At 47.0% G+C, this 17,113-nt stretch overlaps 1 protein-coding gene across 1 annotated transcript in view; it reads left to right on the plus strand.

The window, feature by feature from the left end:
• SUSD3 (sushi domain containing 3) overlaps positions 1 to 17,113 on the plus strand; it is a 28,587-nt gene that overhangs the window by 4,881 nt on the left and 6,593 nt on the right. The window contains exons 2-4 of the mRNA XM_027888821.1: positions 9,507 to 9,695; positions 11,084 to 11,231; positions 14,051 to 14,218. Coding sequence (XP_027744622.1) covers positions 9,507 to 9,695; positions 11,084 to 11,231; positions 14,051 to 14,218 — 505 coding nt within the window. The remainder of the gene's footprint in view (positions 1 to 9,506; positions 9,696 to 11,083; positions 11,232 to 14,050; positions 14,219 to 17,113) is intronic.

Below are 17,113 nucleotides of genomic sequence, written 5' to 3' on the forward strand. Positions count from 1 at the left end.
GCAGAGGTGAAAATGGGGACAGAAGTCAAGTAGGGTGAAGGGAAGAGATGATGCACAAAATTCCCTGAGTGCGTGCGTGGGCTGGGAACAGTGTGTGGGAGGGTGATTTGGGCCGTGGTGGCTCAGAGAGGTGCAAAGGGCACGTTTTGGTTTTTGATTCCTCCTGTTCAGAAGAGCAAAAAATTTATGCCTTCACGTAAAAGAGCAGAATTACACCCAGCAGGGTTTCTGCCCAGAGCTGCAGTTATTTCCAAGACCTTTTGGCAGCTGATTGGGTCAAAAGAGGCATCTGGACTGGGCACACAGGTTCTGCCTTGCTCTAAAAAGTGGTGCCCCATAAAGCCAGGGGCAGTTTTTACATGGGCAAGAGAGCTCTGCTGTTTGGCCCATTGTTATTAATGCATGCAGAAATTTAGATTAGGACGAAGTTTTTCATTCATTTTAATCTGGCTGCCCAAAAGCTGCCAGTGCTTTAGCTGAATTTTCAGGGGCAGGTCTGAGTTCCCCTAGCTGTGTGCAGTGCAAAGGAAGGGGAGGGCACGGGGCTGCTGTCCTCTGCTCTGCTCTCTCGAGCTACTTGTCATTCTGCTCACATAACTCACCTCAAATCATTGACTTTTTTAATGGGAAAAAAGTAAATACAATGGACTCGTTCCCTGTCCTGATACTGGCATTCCTGTCAATATTTATGCCATCTTTCACCAATTCCTGTGGCTGGGGAGGCCAAAAGCAGCTGTGCTCATTGACCCACGCTGTTAATCATTGCTGGTCCTGGCAGGAGGCTGCGTGGCTTTCACACCGTGCCCTTTGCAGGTTGCTTTGGTGTCTGTGGCCAGGCAGTGGCTGCACCCCTGTCTGGGTGAAGCCCAGGAATGGCAGAGCCATTGTGACAGAGCCCTGTCAGGAGAAGGACCAACCAGGAGAGGAGAAAAATGAGAAGTGACAAAACCGCAGAGGAGGGTTTTAAATCTGGCTGTTGATTTCTCAGCCCGTGAATGATTTCTGTCACCATAATGGAAGGCGTGCTATTGCTAACTTTTTCAGGCTGGTGTCTGAAAAGATCAATTATTCGCAGAAATCCTTGCTGACAGTTTGTGGATGCCAGGTCACAGCTCTGTAGTGTGCTTTTCACAGCTCAGCACAGCGAACCAAGGGCAGGAGCAGCTTGAGGTTACTGTTGGGAAGGAAGAAGGACTTGGAGAAGCCAAAGTGGGCCAGCCAGAGGGAGTGAATGCAGGCAAGGTCTGTAGCATTCAGGCTGGTTTTGCTTAACAGGGTGGTTGGAAATTGTCCTATGTTTTGGGGGCTTTTTGGAAAAAAAATGAGTGTCTCACCATCAAATAGCGTGCAGTTCTGACCAACCTAAAACTTCACGTTTGGGGTGGATTTTTTAATGCTCAAAGTGTTTTTTATCCAGCTCTGGACCTTTCCCACTTGGGAATTTTTTCACCAAGGCAGGCCAGGTCAGTGCAATGTCCCCCAACCAACAGGGCTTTCTGCCCTCCACAGAGGTTGTGCCCAGCGTGGCAGACGTCACGCAGGAGCGAGAGGCCACCGGTAGCATCTCTGGGGCACATCTGCTCTTATCGGTGCAGCGCACAACCCAGACCCAACAGCTGCTGCAGGCAGATAACCTGGGGCCAGGCAGGGCAAATACACAGCCAGGCTGAGCTCTGTGGCCTGCAGTGCCCGGGGTAGTTGGAGAAGAGCGCTGGGGTGGAGGAGAGTGGAGCAGTGTTGGGGTGCAGGCGGTGGATGCACGGGGATGCTGCCCTCCCCTTGGCTACTGCAGCCTCTGCCTTGCCCATTGTCTGGTGGGCCATCCTTCATCCGTCCTCTATCCCTGGCTCCTAACAGACATGCATTTTCCCTGTGGAAATAGGTGTGGGGGGGGGTTTCTCTTGACATCTCTGGTGGCTGGCTTTCCAACGGAGCGCTGGATTTCAGCCCTGCCAGTTGAAAATTAAATAGAACACTGAAAAGCACGTTAAAAGCAGGAGATGTCTGATGTTGCCAGCACATCATGTTCAGACTCAGGTTTCCATCAGGTGTGTTCAGATGGTAATTTTCTGTCCTTTTCCCTCGTGTCCTTACCAGCCACAGTTTCTCTGGGCAACCTGTGCCAGGGCCTCCCCACCCTCACAGTAAATTGCTGACTATATTGAGTTGGCTGCTGAAATCCGTATTTCCCCAAGTCACTGGCTTTCTTTGGCACCTTTGTTTAACTTTTATTAATCTTTGCAGTGCTTGTTTTCTTGCAGTTATTGTGATGATGAAAAATGCTTTGAGCACTGGTCCAGGATCATGCTTATCCTGACTGTGAAAAAGGGAAAATTATGATCATCGTACTTTCCATTAGAAGATATACAAGGTGTGGATCATGGAGCCCGTGGATTGCTTTGCTCCATCTGCAGTTGGCTGCTCAAGGTTTAACAAATGAGAGGTTATCCATGAGCACTGGGCAAAAGTAATGGTGAAAGTTGAGACTATAAACTCCAGACTTCACCAGCCCAATGAAGGACACTGCCACCAGCAGCTCTCAAAAGCTGGCTGAGGACAGAGGAACCTAGGGGCAGAGAGAAGGTGCAGGGTTGCTCCTCTTTGTTATTCCCCAGAGAGAAGAAAAATCACGTAGAAACACTCCTGACCTGCAAATCTGAAATTCAGAGTGGAGCTGATGGATTCATTTGCCTTGCTCTGTTGCTTCTCACGTCCCCGATTCTGCCTGGCTTCCCCTGAAGGTGGGGTGGCAGATCCTGGGGTAACACTTTCATCTTGCTTGGAATGTGAACCTCTCGGAGGCTGCGGGTGTGGAGATGCATGGGGGAGGCTGAGGACCATCTGTAGGAGAAGGTGGTATTGTGTAACCAGTTACTTCTGCTCTTCTTGTGAATACCAATGCTCATTATGCAAGAAGCAGTTCTAGCAGGCTTTGGAGGCAAGAGGAGCCAGGGCTGATCCCTGGCTGCCTGCTGGGACTTGACTCTGGGAGCCTTGGCTTTTGGTGGCATCCTGCTGAGATCACCTGTGGGGCATTTGATACACTGAAGTGCAGGTGGAAAGCTCATTTCAAGTTATTCCTCTTAATTGGATTCTATTTAGGATCTTGGTTTTAGAAACCAAGCCACAGACTCTGCTTTGTGCAAACATGTAATTTATTTATCATCTGCCTTAGAATGCCAAAGAGGGGAACCATCAGCACTAATAGCTCCGTTCACTGAACTATCACAAAAGAACTGTTGGTGTTACTTCCATGGGCCGTTTTTAATTGGGAACAGCTTGAATTAAGCATCATTCTGGTGTGCTCCATAGTGGAGAGAGAGAGAGAGAGAGGTAGGTAGATAGATAGATAGACTGATTGATTGATTTAGATAAAAAATTACTTCATTTTTCATTTAGTTCTTATTTTTCATTCAGTGGGTGCCACAAGAAGAGAAATGCTCGGTGTTGCCCTCATTTCTAGATCCAGAAGTAAAATCTACAGATGAGAATAACCTGACTTTGGTGTAAACCGGCAAGATAAATCAATCATGGTGAGGGTAGAATGGTGACTGGAACAAATCCTGTCCTAACAGAGTAACATAAAACAGATTGGTAAGAATTACTTTACACCAATCCTACCCATCATTTATGTTTGAAATCGGAGTGGGTGGCACGTGTTGCCTTCAAGCCCTAATCTAGCACTTGGGTGACAGGTAGCTTGGATTTTACAGGAATTGAAGTGGCTTTCAGCCCCTGCTATCCCAGAGAGAAGTTGGGAAGTGTTTAGTGCTGGCTCCTACATCTTGGTCCATCAGTATTGGCAACGAGACAAACTGAATTTGTCTGCTTCGGGCGTGGGTGTAAGGTTTTGCAGCAGGGTTTCGTTGGGAGATGGAATGGATTTGCTGCTATCTGATGATTGTTGCTACCTTAGGAGGCATGGAAAGGCCTCAAAGGAGGCTTCTCCATCAAAGCCCAGGTTAGATGGGATACTGGGAAGAAATCCTTCCCTGTGAGGGTGGGCAGGCCCTGGCACAGGTTGCCCAGAGAAGCTGTGGCTGCCCCTGGATCCCTGGGAGTGTCCAAGGCCAGGTTGGACGGGGCTTGGAGCAACCTGGGCTGGTGGAAGGTGTCCCTGCCCATGGCAGGGGCTGGAATGAGATGGTCTTTAGGAGTCCCTTCCAACCCAAACCAGTCTGTGATTCCATGAAAGCAACGCTGCCCAAAATGGGCAGATGAGACTCAGTCTGACGTGGGAGTCTCAGCACCCCTTCGTGCTGCAGAACCTTGGCATGTTGTTAATTGCATGTGCTGAAAAATCAGTTTTACCTACAAAACAGACCACAGAATAAAATGAGGGCAGTGGGTAGGAGTGAGCCTGAGGTGTCTGCTGTAACAGGGGTGTGAGCAGAGAGCTTATTTGAGCATGGATGTGTAAACATAGAAACTCATTTCAAAAATCTTCTTGCTCTCCTTCCCTCTTTCTCTCTTAATTGCATGGAAATTACTTATTAACGGGAGAATAGGCTTTTTTGAAAAAGCATTTTCAAAGTGGCCTGTGAGAATGATCAGAAATTGGGTTCCCTCTTCCGCAATTTAAAAGTTAATTCTATCAGTAGAAACCTGGAGTGTTTTATTGGGAGGATTTTCATTTGGAAATGCTTACATCGGGCAGGAACCACCCCTGGACCTCCGAAACCTTCCCTGGGGAGTAACTTCGTAGGGCTGTCCCTGCATGCTGGAAGGGAGACAGGTCTGTAAGAGCTTTCCACCATCTCCACAGCAGCAGCTTTCCAGTGGCTGCAGCACAGCTGGGGACCTTGTTCAATCTTTGCAGCTTCAGGAGCCTCGATCTCCCTTGCTCTTTAATTCTGGCCCGGTGTCATGTTTAACACTAATTCCTCAAAAAGCTATGCCAGCATCTGGATATTCTTGTGGGAGGATCAGCCCCTGGGTAGCCTTTTGTTGCTTTAAAAGCCCCTCCCTGGCAGGACTTGTGGCCAGCTCTGCAAGGGAGCGAAGGCACAGCCAGGGCCAGCCGGTTCCACTCTGCACAAGATGCTTTTGCTACATCTGCTTTTTTTCACCTCTCACTTCTAGCTGCTGTTCTTTTGCTTTGTGACACAGCAGGCTCTCCCTAGAGCTCTTCTGCCAGGCTGCTGTGGGTGCTCAACCTCGTGGCTGTGATGTCAGGGCCGCTGATTTCCGAGGTGCGTTTCTGTAGGAAAAGGGACTCGCAGAAATAATATCAGCCTGTTTAATTTTCTGCAGGGCTGATAGAACCTGATGCCTCTTCCTGTCATTCTGGTTATTCCAGCATTGTTTTAGTGACATTAAGTAGCCAACAATAAGCAATGCAAAGGGGTGAGCTGTGTGTTTGGGAATAATGAGGAGAAGGCACGGATCGCTCCCTGTCTGCACAGACAGCGAGTGGCAGCCTTGCTGATGTGCTTCCAGGTAATTACTCCCGTAGTTTAGATAATTCTGGTAGATCTTTATGCAATGTATTTGATCTTTAGTCTCTGTTTCACGTGGAAGGAGCACAGGAAATGTTTACCGGGCTTGCTTATGGGTTGCTCTCTCATTTCTTTTTTTTTTTTTCTTATCAGCAAAACATAACCATAAACCCAGAGCTTGCCGACAGCGAAACCATATGGTTCCTCTTTTTGACAAATTGATTTTGCAATACAGATAATCCTGGCTGTGCATGAGAAGAGATATTTTGGATTATTTTGGTTTTTTAATTCTTGCGTTGCTCTCTGTTTTTCACCGCCTGGAAATTACACGTGTGGCTGTTTCTGGAGCCAGAGGTTGGGGTGAATTAAGAGTTTATGGAGGACACAGTGCTTTGAGAACAGTTATTTGTCGTATGCAATAATCTGTTTTGCTGTGGCCAGTGCTGTTCCATGCTGGCAAACAGCACCATCAGATCCAGGGGCTTTCTGAACCCTGGATATTCTCTTGGTGCCGAGAAATGTGTGTGTGTAAATCAGCTCTTGCTTTGCAAGAAGCTGCAGAAGTTGTTGCAGGACCTTGAATCCCAGAACCACAGAATCACAGCATGGGTTGGGTTGGGTTGGGTTGGGAGGGACCTTAAAGCTCATCCAGTTCCACCTCCTTGCCACGGGCAGGGACACCTTCCACTAGCCCAGGTTGCTCCAACCTGGCCTTGGACACTTCCAGGGATGGGGCAGCCACAGCTTCTCTGGGCAACCTGTGCCAGGGCCTGCCCACCCTCACAATCAAGAATTCCTTCCCAATATCCCATCTAACCCTGCCCTCTGGCAGTTTGAAGCCATTCCCTGTGTCCTGTCCCCCAATCCCTTGTCCCAAGTTCCTCTCCAGCTCTCCTGGAGCCCCTTTAGGCCCTGGGAGGGGTTCTAAGTTCTCCCAGGAGCCTTCTCTTCTGAAGGCTGAAAAACCCCAGCACTCCCAGCCTGTCAGAGGGGCTCCAGCCCTCTAATTAGAGGGTTTATTCAATGTTACAGTTTTTCATTTTTACGTTTCTGAGTGATAACAGTTACTGCAAAACAAGACCTGAACGTGACATTTTCTAAATATTTATACAAGAAACACAAAGCAAAATGTAACTCTGGTCAGCACAAATGTTGCTGTTTTGCTTCAGGCAGCAGTGCAGCCTCAGACACCTGTCTCAGCTGAAATACAAAATATAAATATATTAATAAAAACAATAATAATATCCTTGATTGTGATAGATTTAGTCAGATAAACATGCCTGAGGAGTGTTCCAAGGAGAAGACGATGTGGAACATCTGCTTGCATAATTATGAGGATGAAAGCTTACTTAAACATGATTTTCTGGAGATGGAAGGGTAAAATTAACCCAGCAGAAAAAGTGAGTGCAGTGGTTGAGCACAAAAACATTACAGATAGTTAATAGTGAAGGATGCTAGAGCTAACAGGAAAGGTTTTCCAAATGAATTTTCAGGAGGCAATTGCTGCTGAAAATTAGGGCAAATTTTATCCAGAGATGCTAAATCTCAACTTGGATGAAATTCACAGAATCATCCTGGCCAAACTCCATCTGGGCATTTCAGTAAAGGCATTTGTAAGGAACAAAAAGCAGCAGCACATTTAATGCTTCGACTTTAGTGGGAAGAAATGGTACTGAGAAGCTCGTAGAAGAAGAAATGGTGTTTCTCCTCTGCTCAGATGCAGGTACGTGAAATTGCTGATGAACTTTCGGCTCAGGTATAGAAGCTTTTGGGCCTGTAGCTCTCTGTTAAGCTACTGTTAAGATGCCCCTCTGGGGTTCTGGCCCCAGTTACACTCATGTGGGAATGATCCTCTGGGAATTATTCATGATCCTGTTGCAGCCCAGGCCAGAGCAAGGAAACACCCAGGGTTTCATGGGACATTGGCTGTTAAAAATCTTTGTGGTGCTCTAGTGGAGAAAAATATTTGAAAGCCCGTGGCTGAGAGTGATGCTGACAAGGCCAATGGCACCCAGAGGTTTAAACCATTTGGCATAAACTATCATGGGCAGGGAGGGGTCAAAGCACCTCAACCAGCCACAGCTGCACTTGTTACTCAGGATGGTCAACGCTGGTTTAAATGAAATATGTCTTTAAAAAAAAAAAAAAAAAAAAAGGATCCAGGGACAAATGACCTGTTCTTTGGAGAGCAGAGGGTGAGTAACAAGCCCAGGTAAACTGGCAAGTCTGCTGAATGCCTCTCCTGAGGCTGCTGTGGTGGCCCAGTGGGTGTGCTTAGAGTCAAATTCGGCCCTGAATTACTTTCTGCGTCTCGTGAGCTCCAAGAATGTGATCTCTAAAAATAGCCTTGAAATTGTAAAATACAAAAAAAAAAAAAAAAAGCAAAACAAAACACCTGTATCTAGATGTAAACTCCTAATTTTCCAGTTTAGGACAGTGTATTTTTGCGACAAGTCACCGAGTGATTAAACTAAAAAGCCAAACTCTTAACGCTCATCTGGAGCGAGAAGGGAAGTTGTCCAGTGCATCCCGTGTGTTCAAGGAATGGGATGTGGGCGGGAAGGACAAGACATGAAGAGAAACCACCCCCTAGAAAATGTTTGCTCCCATTGAGGCAAATTGCTGCCGTAGTAAGCTGCTGAAGGAAGTGGCAAAACAAACAGAAATAATCTGTGTGGAATGAGAGAGGGATGGTGTAAAAAGCCAGTGCTTGGTATGTACTTACTCCGTAGATTAGCGCAGTAATTGTCTGCGTGGCTTTTGTTTGGTCTTTTGCTGGGATTCCTTTGGGTTTGCTTGCCAGGGGCAGGGGTTTTAGGAGCGTGAATTGGAGAGGGTGAGGTGGGCAGCCTGCCTGCTGGTGGTGTCATCCCGGGGAGCTTAACGAGGGTTCATGACACGGGGGAGTCTCAGTATTAAAAATAAAATAGACTTGCTAACAGCATGTGGTCCTGTCAAGATGTTCTCGAGGAGGCTACCATTTGGGAAGTGTATTTTCCCCCATTTAATATTTTTGTGTGTGTGTCATAGCGCTTGCAAGCCTGGCCTGGCAACTGCAGCTGAGTCTCCCTCAAATCCTTTGGAAATCCAGTGAAAAACAGGGAGCTTGTGCTCTGATCCATAGGCAGTGCTGGTATTTAGTAAACGTTAAAAAACCCACAAAGATTATATAAAACAGTTTCCAAATTCTCTCAGTGCACGCGTGCAGAAGCAGAAAATATATTTACTGTTGTTACCTTTGAAGTTACCTGGATGTTTTGTGTTGTCTTAATGGCACAGCCTTAAAGTCTGTTTTTAAAACGGGCGTGAACAAGGAATGCTGTGACAGCAAAACTCAGTGTATAAAGTTAGTGGCTGACATTAGGTGGCCAAGGGGAGAACAGCTCCATGGCTCAAAGGGCAGCTGTGTGAACAACAAAGAAACAGAAAGAGAAATGCTGAATGAATAAAAAATGTACTTAAATTTCGTGATCTACTTTAAAGCAGAGTTTGTCACTTGAAAAGGGAGATAAGTTGTATGTGTATGTTTCTCTCTGTGGTTTCGACCCCCTTGACCCCTTTCAGCCAAGCCAAACAGAGGTGCAGTGCTCCTAAAGAGAGGAATTTTCTGTAGGATCATGCCAAGATGCCACCAAGTAGTCTGAAGGATGTGATCCATCCATTAGATCTTGGAAATTCGCATGGGGGAAGGTGTGTAATGAATACTCCCAGCATGAAAGGTGCCAGCCTGAGTGCTGAATTAAACAGAGTCCAACAGGACTGGGATCTGTAGGAGACCACAGCACTCAGAAATGACTCTTTCGTAGCATTTCAGTGTTCAGTGTGTACCAACGTGGGCAGGTAATGTCACCACAGGAGTTGCTTTGCGCTGAGCATCGGGGCAGAGGAGCTGTTGAACGGCACCCGTGGGGGCTGGCTGTGGGCTGGGGCTTGGCAGAGCAGCCCACCCCGAGGCCTGGTATTTGTTCTGGCCATTATTTGGGACTGATTGACAGCCTGGCATCAATAAACCCTCAGTGGACCCTCACTCAGTGGACCCTCACTCCTGACCGTGTGTTTGCTCTGCAGGGCAGTGCCGGCGCCTCCTCCCGCCCCAGCTGGGCACGCTCCAGGTGGTCCACGGCAATGGCACGGACGTGGGGACTGTGGTCATGTTCCAGTGCTCCTCTGAGCACCAGCTGGAGGGACCAGGCATCATCACCTGCGTTTGGAAAGGCAACAGCACCCAGTGGACAGCCGGAGTGCCCTCCTGCAAGCGTAAGGTTCTTCCCAAACCACTCCCTGTTTTGCCCTGCCTTGTCCCCTGCAGCGTTAGAATTCATCCTAAATATCTGTGCAAGGAAAAAGACAAATTCAGTTTTCTTCAGGGTTGCCCCACTGATGGTAATCACACTCCATATGTGCTCTGACATCACTTATTACCGTGGCACAGATTGGATTCATCCCCGATCTCACATCGTTGCCCCTGGAAAGAATGGATGGCCATGACCAACTAAGCATATGTGCAAACCTCTGATCTCCTGGCAGCCTTTTCTCGACCAGGTTTTTGCTGTAAAAGAAGCACAGTGATATTTTTTGCACAGTTCTGGGTTGTTGCCTTTGGGCAGACACATGGGAAAGTTACCCCATTGACAAGTCGTGTTTGAATGGCAACAACATTAACTACCTTTCAGGCTGTGTTCCTGCTTATTTGTTACAAGGCTGTTACTAGTTTGACTACTAGAAGTAGACCCAAGCAAAACTTGGTACCTCTGAGCTTTGAGCACCTCAGTTTGTGGCTCAGACGTTGTGTAATTTCCAATCCCCAGGGGACAGATTGGTCTTACAGACACTCAGTGCTCTCTCACACACTCAGTAATTCTGACCTCTTGTTTGAGAGATCCCATAAAAGAAAAACGAGAGAAATCCTTCCCTCAGAGGCTGCAGAATGCAGTGCTTTGTGTGGAGCTCAGTTGAACCCTTAGTGGTGCTGGTCATTGTGACAATGGGAGAACCAGAGGAATTCTGAAGCGAGACGTGCTTACAGCTCAAGTGAGCTGGCAGAGATCTGAGTTAGCTGTGCCACACCACATCCCCACTCCTTTTGTTTGGATAACTCACTTCCAGCATCTGATCCCTGCGAACACTCAGCCCTGCAGGTCACTTCTCCCATCCCACATCCTTCCCCAAACAGAGAAAAACCTGTTGTTTGCTGCCTGCTGGATAGGATGTGATTTACATGGCACTGGCCTTGCTCTAAAGGGCTTCTTTAAACCCATTTACCCCATCAGTATTTGCTTTTGAAGCTCCAGTTCTTGTTAATAAGAGTCTGCAGCTCATCTGCATTTGATCTGCCAACAGAGTTGTGCTTTTTAGCTACTGCAGCACTAAAGGCACTGTGTTTAATTAATTGCAGTGGTGAAATGCTTGTGAACCATTCATTAGTAACTTATAAGCAGGAGATTTTGGAATAATCCAGCTTGAAGCTTGCACAGCTCTAAGCTGAAGCCAAGATGCTCTCTGGTGCCTTGACACATACTAAAGTGAAAGTCCTCAGTGAGCAGGAGTGTGAAGCAGGTAGGCTTCAGCATGGTTTAATGAAAATGTGGATGATAAATTTTGTGGACTGATCTTAGAAACGTGCTTCTGTGTTTGCTTTGCTGCAGCCATATCCAAATACGAGACTTTTGGCTTTAAGGTTGCAGTGGTTGCCTCCATTGTGAGCTGTGCTGTCATTCTGCTGATGTCCATGGCTTTCTTGACTTGCTGTCTGATCAAGTGTGTGAAGAAGAGTGAGAGGAGGAGGACTCAAAGGTATGTCAAGAAGAGGTTTTTAGAAACGGTGTAAGAGTGTTCATCATACAGACCCCACTGCTGTGATAGCAGAGAGCTTCAAAGGATTTGCTGATTGCAGCACTGCAATGATGTTAATTACTTAAAATCCTTAATTTGTAGGTCAGGCTTTAGGCATAGAAAGACTTGGAATTCCAGAGTATTTAAGCACCTGATGTCTGTTAATATCAGATAACCTCAGTGGGCCTGGGCAGATCTGGATTTACCCAGGATTATGCAGAAGCTGAACACTGAAGTCTTATTTTCTGGCCCAGACTTTCTCTCCTTGAGTTATCAAAGACTGGCAGTGCTTCCCCTTCTTCTTCTCTCTTTCTTTCTTTCTTTTTTTTTTTTTCCTTTGCTTTCCTTGAACACTGCTGGGAAAATAAATCTCCCCGTGTCACAGCCGTCCAACCCCTCCCCATCTGCAGAGCATCCTCAGAGCTGTCCCAGCAGGGTGCTGGAAGGAGGGGGGGATTTTGTCTTCTGGCACAGTGAATGTCAGTGGGCAGGGTTACAAACAGGAGTGGGAAGAAGTCAAATCTTCAATCCAGTCCATTGTAAAAACTCAGTGTGGATGGTGGCAGCAGGAGCACATCAGGCTGCAGGCTGGAGCTGAGCCACTGTTGCTCACAGGAGCATCCACTCACAGTCATCGCTGTAGAGGATTTTCCATGGTCTCTGTTTCCCTCTCACTTTTCCTGCTTGTTATTCCCACCAGTCCCTCTGATGGAGTGGAGGGAGAGTGGGAAAGATACTAGTGAAGATCTCTGCTCCAAGGTGTGCTTTATCTGCAGCTGGGTGGGAACCAGCCGAAGGGGGGAAATTCTGTCATTTGAAATCCAAATGTAGCCAAAATACAGATTTTCTGTTTCCTTGGAAAGGATTTGGTAAGTCAAAAAACGAAAGTCCTTGGTGTCATTCATAATATTGGGGTTTTACTGATAGCATGAAGTAAGTTTTGAAATGAAAGGGTTGATTGGCACTTTGGGAATCACCACTTTTCTTTTTGATAAAACTATTCATATCAAAGGCCTTTTTCTTTCATTTATTTTAAACGAAGTTTTGTCAAAATTAGCCATTCACGTGACTGTGATGACTTGATATTTTTCTCTTACAAGAGAAAAGCCCTTCAGACTGGATTTTATGACCTGATTCTGTCATCAGGCTGTAAAATGATTCCTTTTGCTGGGAGCTTCTCAGTTCCCTGCTGCCCTCTGTGCTCCCTTCCCAGTCTCCTGAAGGAGCTGCTCCATCACGTCAGCAACTGAGCCCTGCTCCAGGGGGAAACCTGGGGGCACTGCAGGCATTGTGTGGCTTATCCCCTCTGTCAGAAAGAATTGAAGTGATGTACAAACTGTCCATGCCATGGGAGAAAGGGTAACACAGCCCTGTGTGAACCCCCTGGACCCTGCAGGAGTGCCAGGTGCAGTGGCTGCATCTCTGCTGGTGATGGAGGTGGAAAAGTGGATCGACTTCTGGATGCACAAAGCACTAATCTGAATAAAAGCTGCAGGTTTCATAACTTCATACAAAGTGAGAACTCCTGGGGGTGGAAATAGTGAAATAAGTGTCTCTTAGACCATCTCTGAAAGACGAGGTACCTCGGAGTAGGGAGGGATATCCTCACTTTGCCTTGAGCTCTGAAGTCTGCCTGTCTGCTTTTTTTTTGGCTCTTTTAAAATTGGCAGAGATCACCTCTGCCTACAAACCTGTCTTGCAAGGTGTCTGATGATCTTTGTAGTGTCATCTTGTGTTTTATAGAATCACAGAATCGTTAAGGTTGGGAAAATCCCTTAAGATCATCAAGTCCAACTGTCAGCACAGCACCACCACCGTGCCCACAACTAAACCACGTCCTCCTGCCCACATCCACAGGTTTTTTGGAGAGAAAAAGGACAAAGGCTGCTGAAAGTCCTCCCTCTCTGTTCAGCCTCCTCACAGATCTTGTCCCACTGAGTGAGCAATGCTGCCGTTTTCTTTGGAAGGAGCAGGATTGCCGCCCAAGAGGACAGAAACGGCACCAAAATCAGTGTCGTCGGCTCTCACAATTTAATCTTGCCCCATCAGCTAGTGAAAATGTCTGTGGATCTTAAGACTTCTTTTAAAAACAGGAAAAGAAATTGGGATTTCCTTCTTTTCTTGCCCCGGAGTTGTAGAGACCAGCCTGAAAAACACCCTGAGCATTTCCAAAAGGGAATCCTGAAGGCAAGAGAATCTGCCCTGTGCTTAACAAAGGCAACATTTCCTGTCTCCTCCATTTTTAAGTCAATTCATCTTTTCAACCTGGTGATTTTGGAACCCTTAGGAATGGCAGTGCTGCAGAAATGCACAGAAAATCCTATTCTTCCCCTGAAATAGTTTATTCCATAAAATGGAGATGGTCCATAGTCTTTTCACACACAACAAGATGCGGCCTGATGAAGGTCTGTGAGAATGTTGGCACATCCCACCTTACAGGACTTTTCTTATTACCTGCAGTCTCAAAAACCACTGCATCAAATTGACTTAATTATTGGGGTTTTGTTCCTTTGAGCAGTCCACAGGTGCTCATAAGAAAATTGCCCTTTTTTTTTTTTTCTTTTTTGTTTGCTGGGTTTTGAGGAGCGCTGGACAACACTTGAAATAGCACTTTTTTACAGCATAATATTTATGCCATTTAAGGACTCCCCACCTTAAGGTATTATTTAAGTCTCTGGGCTTACATGTGAAGTTCACCAGAGGTTTAAGTGGTGTCTTCAGGGCTCTGGTGGGGTAAGAGCTCAGCTCTACGGCCATTTATCACCCTGCTGTATTCACAGGGATATGCAGCTGTGGTACCAGCTGAGAACTGAAGAACTAGAGCACATGCAAGCTGCCTACTTCGGTTTTAAGGGAAGAAACAATAACAACAACAACAAGAAACTCAGGAATAAGCCTGCGCTTGCCGACGTGGCTCACGGGGCGTACGACAACCAAGGCTTCTACAGGTAAGGCTGGTGAAATGGGGGGCCTTTGAACGAGTTTGGGCAGCAAATTTTACAAAGAGGATTCCTTGGAAACGCCTTTTAAAAGGAGGCCCCTGAAAGGACGTGATGCCAGAGGGTGGTCAGGGCCTGTCCTTGAACTTACCGGTTGTGTGGGGAAAAGGTGAGACAGCAGAGGATTGAGGGTGACCTCCCCTCTCACAGCTGCTTCCTTCCCCAGCAGTGCCTGGCTGAGCCTGGTCTGCAAGGGGAGGCTGCATCAGATTAGCTGGAGAGAAGTTTTTAATTGGCTTTGTTAAATTGATGCTGAACTGCAGCGGGGAAGTCCCTGCTCTGTGGTGGTCAGCGGGATCAAAGTGCTCCTTTCCCAAGGGTTTCCTCTGGGTTCTGCTTTCTCATGGTATATGATAATATACAGCACAGTCCTTGTTTGCTTTTAACTCACTGCTCAACTGTACAGCCTTTCTGTGCAGCAGTATCAGTGACTTCTTGTGCTTACCTGCAGAGAACAATCTTATGCAGATTACAAACCTGCTTCTGTGTCACGGTGCAGCTGGAAATGGTGTTCAAATGGGGTACTGCACAAAAATCTGATGGCTGCTTAATCGATTTCTGGCTTTGGCTGATTTCAAAAAGACATATAAAGCTAATTAAGTGCTGCTTATAACCTAAACAGCTTTTCAGAAGACTCAAGATGCAATTTTTAATTTTGGGTAACTTCAGTCTGCTGTGATGTTAATGTTTCGTGTGAGTGTTATCGGCTTTTAAAATAGCATGGACAAACTTCTAAAGGGCTGTAAGCAGAGGGGAGAGCTGTGGTGGAGCCTTGAGCTCCTTCTGGGTCCTCATCTTCACGGAGCAGAGGCTTGTGTGTGCTGAATTCTGCACACCTCTTCTCATCTGAGGGTGGCAGGGAATATGCCATTGATCTGGATGAGCAGCTTCCCTGGGCCAGAAATCAACGAGTTTATTATTTCTTTAGAAAACTGGAGGGTGCATAAACTTCAGTGGGGATGGCAGAGGCAGGAGGAGGAAAGCCTGGGAGCTCTGTTTTCCCTGGGTAGAGCAATGCACATGCTGTGTCTGTGAAATCCTAGTGCTCACACCCAGCTCTCAGTGCAGGAGGTCAACGAGTGATCAAGGTCTGCTTTATCTCCCGCACGCAGAGGTGGTGGTGGGATCCTGGCTAATCACCAGCCAGAGCTAAAACCAGCTAGGAGAGGAGGTGAATCAGTCTGTGCACCCCCAGCCACAAGTCTGGCTGTTTTGCACGTGGGGAACGGGCGCTGCTTCTAATCAGAGATGGAAATGGCATTGGAAGTGATTCTGAGTAATGCTGTCCCAGAACTGCTCTTGGAACAGATGTGACCCTTCCTAATTTTTACCTTGTTCCCTTTCTCCACTCAAATAAGAGCTGTTTAATCAACGTCAGTTCAGACTTGACAGGAGGAAGCATTTGGGTACTGAGAGGGTGGTCAGACCCTGGAACAGGCTTCTTGGAGAGGTGGTTGGTGCCCCAGACTGTCAGTGTTCAAGGGACATGTGTACAATGCCCTTAATAACGTGCTTTAATTTTTGGTTATCCCCAAAGGGAATTTAGGATTAAGGAACGTTAGTTAAGGCAATGCCTTAGTATGCTGATGAGATAATTTTGGCTGCTATGAGGTGACATGATGTGGATGCAGAATGCTGATGTACAGAAGTTATAAATAATGGAGAAGCCCAGCTGTTTGACAGCAGAGGCACCAGTGTGCTGTTCTGGACCTGTCTGCCACAAAACAAGATCTTTTTTTCCCCTCATGTTGGAAGCATAAAACAAACATGATGAATATGTAGTTTTGCAGGGAAACATTGAATTTTAGTGGCAACTACACTAATTATAATGAGCCCCATTCTGGCTTCTTGGCTGCTTGAACAAGTTGCTTTAAAGTGCTGAGAAATATGTGTACAAACACCTGGGATCATTAACTACAGAGAGCAGTCGCTGCTGATGCCTCCTCTTTCATTTGGATGCAAGGAATCACAGTGAGGATGAACACACCAATTTTTAGCAGACAGTCTTATATGCAGGAGCTGCAAGTATTTACAGCATATTTGCTCTTTTATAATATTTAAAGAGCTAAATAATGTTGAGCAGGGAAAGACAAGTTACAGATCACGGGGCTGCTGGGAGGGAGGTGTTTCCCCAGCGTTGCTTCTCAGAAGTTCAGAACAGCCAGCAGAGATAGCAGGTTGGTCTGTGGTGCAGAGGTTTGAGCCAGATTAGCTGAAAAAAAGGGTCTGTGTCTACAGGAGGGAGATTAGCTGCAGCTCAGGGCCACGTAGTTAGAGGAGAACAATGTCCACTGAACCTCCAGAGCAGCCCCCAGGAGGATTGCTGGGCAGGAGGGCTTGTCAGTGTGTTGGGAAGAGCCCTCACAGCCTGCAGGATGTACCATATATGTGGGATAGATGTTGGTTTTGAGTCAGGTAATTACTGATGAAGAGTAATACCTGATACCCTGCAGGAATTCTTCTCTGGAATAATTGGTTGGGGCACCCACCACTGAGCTGAACAGTCCTCTTCCATCCCAGCAAGCATCTCCCACGTGGGAGAGCTCGGACCAGGCAGCAGGCTGAGCAGGCAGGTTTCTCCTCTGCCCCGTGACAGGCACAGGGTAAAATATCAGGGAAGAGAAACTTAAGGGCACTGTCCTTCCCCTGTGCCAGCTGCTGGTAATGTTTGAGAGATGGTGGTGAAGGTCACTGAGACGTGATATGAAAGAAAGGGGTGCCAAAAAGAAGAGCGGGGTGACCTTAACGCCGGCGGCGGCTGCGCTCCCCCCACTGCTGTGGTTTGGCTGGAGCTGCTCCCCAGGTGAATGTGTTCCAGGGCTTCTCAACCCTTTCAGTGAAGAG

Source organism: Empidonax traillii, unplaced genomic scaffold, assembly GCF_003031625.1.
Source record: "Empidonax traillii isolate 1590-97213 ecotype Southwest subspecies unplaced genomic scaffold, ASM303162v1 scaffold246:size859669, whole genome shotgun sequence".
Taxonomy (NCBI): domain Eukaryota; kingdom Metazoa; phylum Chordata; class Aves; order Passeriformes; family Tyrannidae; genus Empidonax; species Empidonax traillii.